Source organism: Podarcis pityusensis, assembly GCF_964106645.2.
Source record: "Podarcis pityusensis genome assembly, chromosome: 7".
Taxonomy (NCBI): Eukaryota; Metazoa; Chordata; class Lepidosauria; order Squamata; family Lacertidae; genus Podarcis; species Podarcis pityusensis.
Genome location: NC_138031.1, coordinates 52,307,748 through 52,321,811, shown reverse-complemented (window position 1 = coordinate 52,321,811; position 14,064 = coordinate 52,307,748). Strand labels below are relative to the sequence as shown.

The 14,064-nt window shown below is 42.4% G+C and overlaps 1 protein-coding gene across 6 annotated transcripts in view; it reads left to right on the top strand.

Moving 5' to 3' along the window:
* LOC308481612 (cadherin-19-like) overlaps nucleotides 1-14,064 on the top strand; it is a 76,313-nt gene that overhangs the window by 16,760 nt on the left and 45,489 nt on the right. For 2 of the 6 annotated variants that reach the window (XM_081014195.1, XM_081014190.1), the window contains exons 2-3: nucleotides 11,417-11,486; nucleotides 12,283-12,510. In XM_081014195.1, the coding sequence (XP_080870321.1) occupies nucleotides 12,313-12,510 (198 nt within the window). In that variant the 5' untranslated portion in view covers nucleotides 11,417-11,486; nucleotides 12,283-12,312. Of the gene's footprint in view, nucleotides 1-1,953; nucleotides 2,038-10,865; nucleotides 11,000-11,416; nucleotides 11,511-12,282; nucleotides 12,511-14,064 lie in introns of those variants that run through there. The other 4 variants (XM_081014192.1, XM_081014191.1, XM_081014194.1 and 1 more) reach the window with 4 other exon arrangements.

The window sequence follows — 14,064 nt, the reverse complement described above, 5'->3', positions numbered from 1 at the left end:
AATTGTTTTTTTCCGGTTCATCTATCATGACTTCTTGATTGCCTGTCAAACTCCAACCTCTATCCCAGCCAGCACAGAGCAATCAAAATGTTAACCCTTTTAAAGAACAGAAATCTATTTAGGATTTATTAATATTTTAATCCTGCAAATGCAGTGGCTCCATTAGCATCAAATTTGTTTTAAAATTGCTATAATCTCTGGAATCAAGAACACTGGCTGGTAGTCAACCAAGTAATGGTGTGAGTGGAAGAACTTCCCCTTGTGCAATGGGACTTCTGCCTCTACCCCAGGCATAGGCAAACTCAGCCCTCCAGATGTTTTAGGACTACAACTCCCATCATCCCTGAACACTGGTCCTGTTGGCTAGGGATGATGGGAGTTGTAGTCCCAAAACATCTGGAGGGCCAAGTTTGCCTATGCATGCTCTACTCCCTCCCATTCCTCCTAAATCTGTTCTTTGGGTTCCCACTGCCTTCCAAATGAGATCTAAAGATGGTGCAGGGCATGTGCAGGAGGAGGATGGGAGAAGTCCTGTTGCACAAGGGGATGCTGTTCCACTTCTGCAGTTATTTAGTTTAATACCACCCAATATGGAAGCAACCCAGTGAAATAAATCATAATACTTACAATGGTAAACCTTTGGCCTGCCGGGCTGGGATCTATGAGTCAAGGGATCTGGCTTCAGCGAACAAGTCACTTTCATTATGCATGTTTTTGAAAAGTGAGAGAGGGTGTGTGGGAGAAAGAACAGTCAGTAGTTTTGTTTTTGTCATGAGGATCTTGTGAACAAAGCACCTGATGAAATCTGTCTCCATGTACCGTATTGGCCCGAATATAAGCTGCACCTGCAAATAAGTTGCACCTTTAAAATTCAAGGGAGGGGGGGAAGAAAAAAAAAAAAAAAATATCTGAATATAAGCCGCTTGCCGTGTGTGTCTGTCTGAGGTGCTTTCTCATGCACGCTCTTCACACCCCCTCCAGGCCGGTTCCTCCTAGCAAGCAGCACAGGCACACACTCTCCCACCACCACTGCTCCTGCTCCTGCCTTGGCTTCTTGTCTTCCCTATCAGCTCAAGGTGTCCAGGCATCGCTGGAGAGAAAGATTGAAGGAGGGGGAAATGGAGGAGCCCACTGTTGACAGGAGAAGTGGGAGTGCTCCCCAAAGGGCAGAACAAACTTGGGCCACTCATGAGGGGAGGTTTCTCTCTCCCCTCTCATACAATGCCTGCCTTGCACCACTCACTTGTGGCCCCACTTCTCAGTTTCTTCCCTGCCACCCTCTACCTCATGGGCTGCTATGGTTTGACCACAGCAATTTTTGTAAGGTCGCGGATTTAAGCCACACTTTTTAACTTTTCACTGTTGTAATTTGGGGGAAAAAGTGTGGCTTATATTCGGGCCAATACGGTATTAATCAAGTTCATACAAGAGTTCATTCACTAATACTAACTTTTTCACTCCGTGCCCATTTTATTGTGTGTGTATTTCTTTATGCATATCCTGATTTACTTCTTGTTTCATAACAACACAGTGTCTCTACAGCTATTCATCCTTGAGATGGGTATATATTGTATATCCAGTGGCACAGGACAATCAATATATTCTTTACCACATACTAAGAATGCAGACTGCTCCACAGGGACTTTATCTCAACTGGATTTTATCACTGAGAGAAAGAAGGCAGAAACACTTAGCACTGTTTCATAAAAATATGTTATATATGCATATACAGATTGAGAGAGTTATCAAGGGGGCGGGGAAGCAAATGCAGAGGCAGCATGAATTTTTAAAGTGATATTAGTATCGTAACCCTCATAGACTCTCTCCGTGTCTCTTGTGGAAGCTTTCAAGGACTCTCATTGTTGTTATTCCATTGCATATGGACTCTGGCCAACTCAGCAGATTTATAGAGAAGTAGAAACATCTCTCTTTCCTTTTCCTTCTGGGCTGCAGAAGGAAGAAGACTCCAGAGTGAAAGCCCCAGACATCTGCTGTTCCCAAGGGCCTGTATTGAGATATGTACCCTGAATAAGCATGGTAAGATGTGGTATTGAAAGCCAATAAAATATGGGTGTGATGCAATGCCTAGTATTTCCCCATCTCTGTCTCTTTGCCACTCATATATTTATACAGTGGTACCTTGGTTTACAAACTTAATCCGTTCCGGAAGTCTGTTCTTAAACCGAAACCATTCTTAAACCAAGGTGTGCTTTCCCTAATGAGGCCTCCCACCGCCGGTGCCCTTCCACCATTTGGATTCCGTTCTTAGACCAAGGTAAAGTTCTCAAACTGGGACACTATTTCCGGTTTTGTGGAGTTTGTAAACCGAATCGTTCTTAAACCAGACTGTTCTTAAACCAAGGTACCACTGTATATAATAGTTCAAGAAAACATGTAAACATATCACAGGTACCACAGTTCATAAACATACAAGCACAATATCATATTGAAGTAGCCAAGGGGAGAAAAGCTCATTCTCATTCATAACTGTTGGAATATAAGGCAACCTCTGTGGTATGAAGTGTAAGTGTCTGGAGGGTGATGGTTTTACATTATGTAAACAGAGCTGATAAATGGGAACCAAATTTTGTCAAACTTCTCATGTTTTACCATTCCCTTTACTCTATGATGACAGCTTAAGTGTTCATAAAGTGCTATGTCCCACACTCAACACCACTGCTCGCTCTTAGAAGGCCCATTTCGGGTTTTCCAGCTTGAGCAACTTCTGCCAATACAATGTTTGAGAGGAATGGCATTTGTGATGGATTGTGGGATTTGTTGAACTATCTACTGGAAAGAGTGCTAGCAGGGCGTCAGAGAGAAGGGGCTAGGTTGACGTTTGAGAGAATTTAAGGTACCTGACCCCAAAACCATGACTACCCTTCTATTGCCATCTGCTCCCTACCATTTTTTTTATTTTTAATTTTTATTTTTTGCCAATAAACTGAATTCACAGAAGGAAAGGAAAATCCTTCCTAAACCCAATATAGGGTGGAATTGTATCCTGCCCACTCCACACCTCTTGCTGTAATTATGTGGACTATGGATTGATAATCCCTGACACATAGACAATGGTAAGTGATAGCAAACACAGCCAAATGGCTCTGGCACTTCTGAACAACCGTGGCTGAATATCTTTTCAAAGGGAAGAAGCAATTCAAAACAGCTAAGAAAATAATGCCCATGTAAATAAATCTGCATAAGGATGCAAACCATATTCAGCATCCTGATTAAATCATGAATAGTGATGAGGAAGTAGCAAGGGACAGTGGAATCTTGGCATTCTTCCAGCAGTTAATAACCACATTGCCATTCAGGAGCAGTCAGAAATAGTATTGCTCTAGTCTCCGAGAGTCAAATGCCTTGACTTGGAACTAAGAAAATGATTAGTGATGTTGACAAAATTCATAATTGCCTGGTTTGCTGCACAAATTTGTCCAGCTCAAAGTGCTCAGCTGCATTAGGAATTGCAGGTTTCTATTCCCCCCGCCCCCGCCCCCCCCGGACGTTGTTTCCTGACTTGGAATGTTAAATGAGGTTCTGCATGTGGGTGCTCAGCAGGGTTTTCCTATTAACAACTTACTCTTAGGACTTGCCGATCAGAAGGTTGGTGGTTCGAATCCCTGTGACGGGGTGAGCTCCCGTTGCTCAGTCCCTGCTCCTGCCAACCTAGCAGTTCGAAAGCATGTCAAAGTGCAAGTAGATAAATAGGTACCGCTCCGGTGGGAAGGTAAACGGTGTTTCCGTGCACTGCTCTGGTTCACCAGAAGCGGCTTAGTCATGCTGGCCACATGACCTGGGAGCTGTACTCCCTCGGCCAATAAAGCGAAATGAGCGCCGCAACCCCAGAATCGGTCACGACTGGACCTAACGGTCAGGGGTCCCTTTACCTTTACCTTGTTAACGGCTGTGAGTAACAACAACAACAACAACATTATTTATACCCCACCCATCTGGCTGGGTTTTCCCAGCCACTTTGGATGGCTTCCAACAAAATATTAAAAATACAGTAATCCATCAAACATTAAAAGCTTCCCTAAAGAGGGCTGCCTTCAGATGTCTTCTAAAAGTCTGGTAGTTGCTGTTCTCTTTGACATCTGGTGGGAGGGTTTCCACAGGGTGGGTGTACCACCAAGAAGGCCCTCTGCCTGGTTCACTGTAACATGGCTTCTCGCAGTGAGGGAACTGCCGGAAGGCCCTCGGCGATGGACCTCAGTGTCTGGGCTGAAAGATGGGGGTGGAGACGCTCTTTCAGGTATACTGGGCTGAGGCCATTTAGGGCTTTAAAGGTCAGCGCCAACACTTTGAATGTTGTGACAAAAAGGAGTGACATGATGAAACCCCCTGACTGCTAGGGCTGGGTTAAGCCATGTGGTTGCCGGAAGCAATGGACAAGATAGCCCCCTCTCCCCTAATTCTCATGCACAGAAGTTGACTGGACTAGCAACTAAATATTTTTCCAACACTAGCAAAGAGAGTGTCCTCTGCTGCAGCTGAGGAAAGCCTGATGATTGCAAAACAGGCCGTGTAGCACACCCAACACTTCCTCTTGCACTCATGCAACAAATTCACTTAAAAAATAAAATGGATTTTTATTTTTTTGGATTTTTAAAAATGACAGGGAAAAGTTTTGAAAAATGTAGGATGGACAATTGATTAGCTGGAAGTCAGGTCAAGACCTTGCAAGCAAATCAGGATCAATGATTATTGTCATATAACCACCCCATCAACAAATAAGTATGAATGCTCAGTAAAGACAGGACATAGTCTAAGCACTGCATCAGCTTTTTGCAAGCAAATCAGAATGAATGCTGGGTGAACAGGTCATTGGATGGAGTCCTTACTCTGTTACGCCTTGCATAAATATGGGTGTGACTCACATTCTAGTTACTTGGAACAACTAAGTCTGCCAGAGTTCTTTTTATCTCATATTATTGAGACATATTATTGCTTAGGAAGAGCAAATTCCCATGGTAGGAACACCTGACTCTCAACATTAACTCAATATCAAAAAATAGTAAGGGCACCAGAAGCAAAGATTGGCATGCACTCCCATTTTATAAGTCCCAGCACAATGACTCTGTAGATATATTTGTTCAATTGAGTACAAGGACTGAGACACATAAATAAAACACATTTGCCATAGTTATTAAATACCTACAAAATGAATGCAATTTGGCATAATATCCAATTTTCAGATAAATATTCCACCCCTGCACCCTTTCCCTGCTTAGCTTAGTGGTTGCATTCAGATGCAATTTGACTGGAAAAGAATTTTGCTGTGTTCAAGCATAATCTGCATGGAAGAGAAAGTGATAATTATTCATGAATCAAACAAGCACGCTTCTAAATCAGAAGCATAATCAAATACATTAAGCTGCTTCTTTTTCCCCCAGATTTGAATGGCTGCTGACAAGAGCAGTGTAAACCAGGAGTGATTTGGCCCTGAGCACTTTCCTAGGTATAAAGCTGCAGTTATAAGGTGTGTGCATAAGCTCCTTTGTGTAGCTTTTGTGAGGCACTGCATCAGTCACAGTTCTGACTTGGCAAGCAAATGTTGTAAGCATCCCATTTCTTCAAAACTGGTGTTTAAACATTAAGGATGGCATTCAACTCATAGCAGTTCTGTTGAAAATAATGATTATGACTAAGTTGAGTGCCAGTCCCCCAACAGCAGCATTAGTACAATGGTGGTGCTGTGTGTTAAACCACAGAGCCTAGGGCTTGCCGATCAGAAGGTCGGCGGTTCGAATCCCCGCGCTGGGGTGAGCTCCTGTTGCTCGGTCCCTGCTCCTGCCAACCTAGCAGTTCGAAAGCACGTCAAAGTGCAAGTAGATAAATAGGTACCGCTCCGGTGGGAAGGTAAACGGTGTTTCCGTGCACTGCTCTGGTTCACCAGAAGCGGCTTAGTCATGCTGGCCACATGACCCGGAAGCTGTACGCCGGCTCCCTCGGCTAATAAAGCGAGATGAGTGCTGCAACCCCAGAGTCGGCCACGACTGGACCTAATGGTCAGGGGTCCCTTTACCTTTACCTCAGGTTTCGGACGCTTCAGGTTACAGACACTTCAGGTTACAGACTCCGCTAGCCCAGAAATAGTACCTCTGGTTAAGAACTTTGCTTCAGGATGAGAACAGAAATCACGCAGCGGTGCAGCGGGAGGCCCTATTAGCTAAAGTGGTGCTTCAGGTTAAGAACAGTTTCAGGTTAAGAACGGATCTCCAGAACGAATTAAGTTCTTATCCCGAGGTACCACTGTACTCCCATTTTTACTCCTGGGACAGATGCACATTGTACAAGTAAAGTGTATCCAACACACTTTTATAACACGTGACTTCCCCTCCCCAAATCCTGGGAACTGTAGTTTCATACCGATGCTGGTAATAGTAGCTATAGCCACAGTTCTCAGGATTCTTTAGGAGAAGCCATGTGATTTGTTTTCACTGAACTTAATACCTCCCCACTTGTACGCAATCAGCACACGTGTGACCGCTGCCACGCGTGCCATTTTTGGTGTTGAAAGGGGGCAAGGCGGTGCAGAGACAGAACAGGTGCCACAGCGAAGAAGGACGTCTCTGAGATCTTACCCACCTCACCTGGTTCCCAGGTTGAAGTTCGTTCAACCAATATCATGGTGCAGAGAAGAATGGCATGTTGTTAGACTCCAGTAGCCCAAGCCCACATGGCCAATGGTCAGGGTTAATAGAAGGCCATAGGCTGCCCATCCCTGTTTTAGCATCTCTCTGCTGGAAGCTAGGCTGTGTATACACTACAACATTAAAGCACATTCAAAACACATTATTCTTTCCCTCAAAGAATTCTGGGCACTGTAGTTCACCCTTCACAAAGTTACAATTCTCAGCAAACCTTAACAAATGAGAGTGCCCAGAATTCTGTGAGAGAAAGAATGTGCTTCAGATGTGTAGTTTGTGCACAGTCTTAGAGCGAAAAGGTGCACAGCGTGAATGAATGCTGTATCTTCCTCATTCCAGAACTGAAGCACCACCGCTGAAAGGCCTTTATTTCTGATCAGCACATCTCTGGAGCTGAGATTACTGAGGTACAGGGTTATGTATTCCAGGAAAGTGTCAACCGTGTGTTGCGCAGTCATGCAATGTGCCTCAATCAAATGAGCATAAGCACTAGAGATTACCCAGAATGACACAAGAGTGAGCATAAAGGAACCAGGTAATTCAATGTGGGGAACCTACACAACACCCATCATCTCTGGCCATTGACCAGGTTTGTTAGAGTTGATGGGAGTTCATCAATATATGGAAGGCCCAAGATTTCCCACTCCTGGTGTAGTGCAATATGACAGATAAACCCTTACAGATTTGCAGTCAGCAGGTTTTCTGCTGCCAACCCCCATTTTAATACTAAATTGCTCAATAGTCTTGTGAAATCTTCATCTGAATTGAAGCACTTTGTAGTGTGATGTCTCTCATCTCTCTTGGAACTAGCTGTAGGGTCTTGTGGTTACAGAGCAAAGCAAAAGAATCACATCAACATAAAAATACCTTACTTTTTTTGCAAACTACTTTGAGTTTTGTTTTTGTGTTTTATGATTAAGTGGCATATAAATTTTATGAAATAAATATATTTCCCCCTGCTGTGATGAAGCATCTTCCTTCTCTTAAAAAAAGAGGATTTTAAAAAATAGAGCTTGGTCACAAAACCAGTAGTCTTAAAAACTACTTTCTTCTGATAATATTAATGATTTGTGCAACCATCTTCTGTAATTTAATGAACAGCAGCAGCAGCAATGACAACGCTTTTAGTCTGCCAAGTTGTGTTAAAGGCTTTCTCTGTTCACTGAGGCTCTAAAATGCTAGCAAATAGCAGCAGGGTTATGCACTTAATAGATGGTTATTTAGAAAATATAAATATAGTATGGTATCCTATATTGTGGTTGATTCATGTTTCAGGACTACTGGGGGGTGGATGGCTGTCAGTTACAGAGAGGTGGACCACATTTATCTGCTCAGTGGAATACATCCACCATGCATCTGAAATGCAAGCTAAAAGTACATTCATTCATTCATTCATTTAATAAAAATACTTTATTGATTGATTGATGCTCAAGGTGGTATACATGGGTCTCCTCCTTCCCAGTTTATCTTTTCAACAGCCCTGTGAGGTTGGTTAGGCTAAGAGATGGTGACTGGTCCAGGATCACCCAGTGACATACGTGGCTGAATGGTGATTTGAACCTTGTTATCTCAGGTCCTACTCCAACACTCTTAACCACTATACCATATTGGCCCTCTTTATAAATTGTATTTTCAATAAAATTGAAACCATGTTTTGTGTCAGTATGAAATTGGCAATAAAATAGCTAGCACATTTTCAAAGCTAAGCAGGGTCTGGTATGGTTTCAAATTGGATGGGGGACCATGTGTTGAGATTTCCTGCATTGCAGGGAGTTGGACTAGATTACTATGGGGGTTCCTTCCAACTCTGTGATTCTATGATCCAGCCAAATGTCATTCATGCTGATTTTCCATTCAACATGGGTGGGTGGGTGTTGGTGTACATGTGTGAGAGTGAGAAATGTGGCCATCAGATGCATATACAGCAAGTGTTTGAGGAGGCTGAACCTGTAGGATTAGCTACTGGATATCCAGTACACATTGCTGTGGTGAGAGAACCTTGCATTTTATGGATTATCAGGCAGAAATTCTTAGCTTACTTAGACATCAAGTATTTGGAAAAGCAGCACGTGTATAATTTTTGCCTGAGTATTTTATATTCCCCATTTTTTCTCAAACTGTTTAGTGCCAGAGTGTCTTGTCAAACAAGTTAACTCATTCAAAGTAAGCTGTTTCTTATCCTTTATACCTCAAATGCAGCATGCTCCATGTACAAGCTTTCTTCTCATGATGTTTCAAATCAATCTGTTGAACCATTTTTAAGTATAAGCCCCATAGCCTAGGAAAAAGTACAAGTAATATCATGTAAAAGAAAACTATTTCTAGGGCTCATACTGATAGCTTTGCCCTAAATTTGCTTCCCTAACAAACAACAACAGCAGAGTGACTTACCAGCATGACATGAATAAAGAAACTCATTCAAAATGACACTACTTTCTAATATGCATTTATCCAGCTCACTGTGCAGAATATTCTTAATCTAAACTGAGAAGACAATGGTACATCAGTCTTTCCTTCACAGTGACTGCAAAAAACAAACAGTGTGTTTGAAAAGCAATCAGATGGATAATTAATCAGCACCACAAATTCAGTAATTGGTGTGTACTATCCTTGTGGAATTCACCATACAATTTTAGTAAGAATAATGTTATAGTCACTGCCTGGCATGCAGTTCCAGATTTCCTCATTGATCTGTAGCTTCTCCTAAGCATGTTGCAAAGAAAACCCGCTTAACAAATGCATTAATGACATGCTTTGATTTATGCTGGTGTCTCCCCTTGGGTATTATTGAGATAATGAATATGACATTTAAAGCATAAATATAAGCATCTTAAATCATCTGCAGGTGTTGCTAGATAATAGGTGAGTTCCACCCCCTGCAGTGCGAAAGCTTTTTTAAAAAATGAGACTTAATGCTGTTCCATTAAGTTTTTAAAAATTGCTAGAAAATGTACGAAGTGTGATCCAAATGTCTGTGCTATTTTAGTTGATACATTGGATTTATTGTTGATGGAGTGGTTTTTTGTGATGGGGTGCTCTGTATTTATGGATGAGAAATCCTCCCCCTCCCCAGTTCATTGATGATGATCTTCTCAAGTCTGAAGTTGGTGACCCCTACATAATTGTCCATAGCAAGACATGTGTGTAGAAACACAAGAAGCTGTCTTATATTGAGTCAGACCATGTCACTCAGTACTGGCTACAATTTCAGGCAAGGAAACCCCTTATCCTACCTGGAGATTCTAGGAATTGAACCTAGGGACCCACTGGTGGAGGAAGAGGGGGGCAGGGGGAACGCACCACCCCCGGCAGTGCGATCCTGGTGGGGTTCCATCGCGGAAGGAAGATCAACACCTTGGAAAGTGGCCTAGGTGTGGACTTTAGGACCACAGCTGATTATACTATCACTGACAGCAAAACATACAAGTTGCCTCAATGGTGTCCTGAAGCAACTGAGCTTTATAAACTAGACTAGTTATCCATTGACTAAAGACCTCAAACCCTGAATGCTGTATCTGCCAATTGAGGGGCAATGCAACCATTTGCCTTTTCTGGGCCCTGGGATTTCAAGCTCTGAGGATCTCAGAGGGTGCCTTTAGAAGGGCTCTGTCAGGTCTAGCCTAGGGAGGCCTGTATTTATGCAAGCTTGCAGCTCCTGGAACGAACACGCATGCAGCCCACAAACACACTTTGTAAATGGGGAGCAGACAGGTTTGCCACATGTATACAAGGCAGATCTTTCCTTCTAAGGACTGTAAAACTCTAAATGCCTACCACTATTAGATTTAGCTGTTCCTTGTAATAAAATAAAAATGTGTGAGTGGCTGGGTATTATGAAATATTTTATTTACATCATGGAAGGTGGGAAGCCGTGCTCAGTCATTTGAAGCTTTGCCTCTGATACTCAGGTTTATTAACCTTGTCTATAAAGAAACCACTCAGAACAAATGCTGATTGTGTACATCTTCCAAAAATGCTTGGCTCACCAAGTGCATCGTTTGCATCATCAATTTATCATTCATGCATTTTAAACCAGGAACTTGCGGGTCACATTTTCCTTTTGTCAGACGAACTGATAGCATGAAAGGACATAAAAAGGTTAAAAAGAAAAACAGAGAGAGAAGTACTACTGTATCATTTGTTAGGGAGCTAGTCTCTTCCACATGCTAGTCTCTTCCTCTAAAATCACACAAGATGCTGTTATGTTTTCAGAAAAAAGACTTGCTGAGATTCTATCATGTTCCTGAAACTCGGGATGCATATACACACATATAAAGCACATGACTTTCCCCAAAGAATCCCAGGAATTATTATTTGTTAAGGATGCAATTGTAGCACTGTGAGAGGTAAGCTATAGTTCCCATGATTTTTTGAGGGAAGACATGTGAAAATGAAGTTCATCCTAATTCTATGATACTCTGTTTCTGAGGAGGCAAAAAGATCCTGGAAACCATGTGACTCACTCATAGGGCTGAGGGGAGTTTGCACTTTAATGAGAAAAAGCTACTACCACCATAGAATGGAGGTGAATTTGCCACAACCTAACTCCCCTGGGAAGAAGACTCAGAATGGTTTTGCCCTGGGAAAGAGCTGGGGAAGGGTCCAATAAATGCATGCATTGATGAAAAAACCAAAACAGAAGCACCTGGGTAAAAATTACTTGCAAAAATATGTGTATTTGTCAAAACCAAATACAAAACTATTTATTAGGAGAAATTCACTAATGCTGTAGGTTGGGTTTTTTCTTTCTTTCCCCAAAACAGATCAAAAATTTCAATGGAAATGTGGGGAACCGAATTTAAGATCAGAAAAATGAGGACCTGAAATTGGAAGGTACATCCATCTTTACTCAAACATGTGGGTAATATTCTTCACATGTTTCTGATATAATCATGGTGCCAGGGACTACATGACTGCCTCCACTGACATCATTGTGCCCATCATAACCTCTGCCAATAGGGAGCCTGCTCTTTGCATGAAGTCTCCTTGCCCATTGTTGAACCCTAAAGGATCAAGGTTCTAAATCATGTAGTAGTTCTGCTGAATAAGTTATGGTGAATACAGTGACTGAGAAATCAGGAGCAGTGGGATGCATGTGGATGTGGAGACAGGACTCCACACCTCCTGGCTTCATGTTTAATCTTTTCCCACGTGCAACACATAAATGAGACTTCTGAAGTATTTCTTTTCAGAACAGAGAATGTGCATTCCAACCACAATTTTTAGGATTCCTGTTCCTTGTTGCACTCATTAGAATCAGCAAATCATTCATGTCCTAGGCACCTGCATCTCAAAATGAATTTTGGGTAGGTAGAATGTGACAATGAAATCTACTTAAAGCATAATGGCTTGGTTGCACAATAGGCATTACCAAGCTTAATACGTAAGATTATTTTCCTTTATGTGGCAAATGTGTCTGTGTGGCGTTTACACATTTCCCAAACAAAGAAAGGCAGGGGGAGGTTGACTTTATGCGTTTTGTGTTTCTAATCAAAAACCTGTGGCTTTATTCTACTTCCTTTCTTTCAAGAGTAAAAAAGTCTTTCTAATGGCGAAAATTGAGCCTTCAGTTTGACGGAGAATCAATATTTGTTCTGCTTTGTAAGAGTTACTTTTTGTCTTCCCACAGATGCATATTGATTGAAAAGGAAATTTCAGCATGCATTGTTACAAATGGCTCTCACTCGCACTGACCCTGGCTCAGCTTGGGCCCTGTTTTCCCTGTACGCACAAGTGTAACCCCGATGACTTGGAGCAAGCATTTGTGAGACGTCAGAGAGTGAAACATGGCGGGGTCCGGAACCTGCTGGTTGTACAGGAAGAACTGATGTTAACACATCCTTTGAAATCAGGCCAGGTACAGTAACTCTTTCTGTGGGAGGTTTAACATCTCGTTGAGGTGTTGATTAGTACCTGCTTGCTTTTCTAAATCTTCCCTCAATCTGGCCTTGTGAAAGAACAGTCTCCTTGAAGCCTTTCTTCTGAGATGTGCAGCAATATACAGCAATACCCGAAGAATAAGCACCATCTTTGCCCTTCTTGCACTGTTTAACGATCTGCTCCATGTTTTCAAAGATGCTTTAGCATCAGAGAATCTGAAAGATCTCCTGTCCAGGTTTTACTTGGGACTGGAGGACTTGGTCAGAGAGCCATGTAAGATTCTGTGTTAGGACTGTCAGACAGGCAGGATCATCCACAGGTCAGAATGATGACTCAAGACTCAATGTGCAGTCAGCTTTTTCATTCAGAAAAGGAAAACACAGCAGAGTTCACTCAGGCTCATCTGCCCTAGTTGAAGACATTGTTGGGGCTGGCATCTGTCCCCTCCTTCCCTCTTTAGCCCTTTGCCTCTGGACTCCTCCCAAGCAGACATAAACTATCAGAGGGACCCCTCCTCTGGGCCTTTCTGCCTGTTGCTCAGCAATGTGCAAGGCTCTTCATGATCTTGGTGTCAGTGGAGGAAGAGAGGCCACTGTAGAAGGACTTGCCTACTGATATGAAACTGAGGCAGTGTCTGGCTCCTCTCTGTCAGAGTCTGCACTCTAACTGACATACTTGGCATCCCACCTTGTCTGTGGACAGCTTCCTTCTTCTGACTCTCTGTGTTCACTCAAGCCTCCTGCTTCTACCACCTCCCAGCTTTCTTCCTCAGTGTCCCACCACCACTGTCCTGGTCTAAGTCTTCTTCCTCTATGTCATCTCTAAGGGGTTCTTGGGCTGGCGCCTCCCACCACTCTTCATCATCCAGCCTGTCCTTCAACCACAAGTACTTGTTTGACACTAAAGTTGCTATCATAAACTTAAAACCGTATTTGGTTTAGGCCACTTCTCAGCATTTCCCTGGCTCCTTGAAGGAACTTACAAACTCAGAATCGAATTCCCTATGGGCTGAGGTAGCCAATCATAGTAGTTTAACTTGAGGATTGGTGTGTACATATTTCTGGACTTTTATCTGAGCTACAGCACAGGGAAAGGAACTGTGCAATTAAAAAATAGTATCATGCTGTATTGACAAAAGTGTTTTGAAATTCCCTTCCATCTTCCAAAAAGAAAGAAAGGACTCATTTATCAACATCTGGCAACTTGCTTAGGCTTTTTCTTTTTTTTTCTTTTTTTGGCATTGCATCAGAACAGACACACTGAGCAGCAATGCAGTTTACCAACACTATTTAGATTGATATTCTGTTACGTTAAGTGGCATTTGATTTACCCCTCATTAATTTTTAATGAAGCAGATTAATACTAAATACTTTTTACCAGTAAGAAAGCACCAGGAACCGGCACAGTTCATTATGTTAACGTGACTTGGGCACAATAAGCAATTATTTTCCACCCCGTTTGAAAATGCATATGATGCCCAGTAATTTTCTTAATGATTCTTCCCCCTTCTTCTTTATTGCTGTTATTTAGT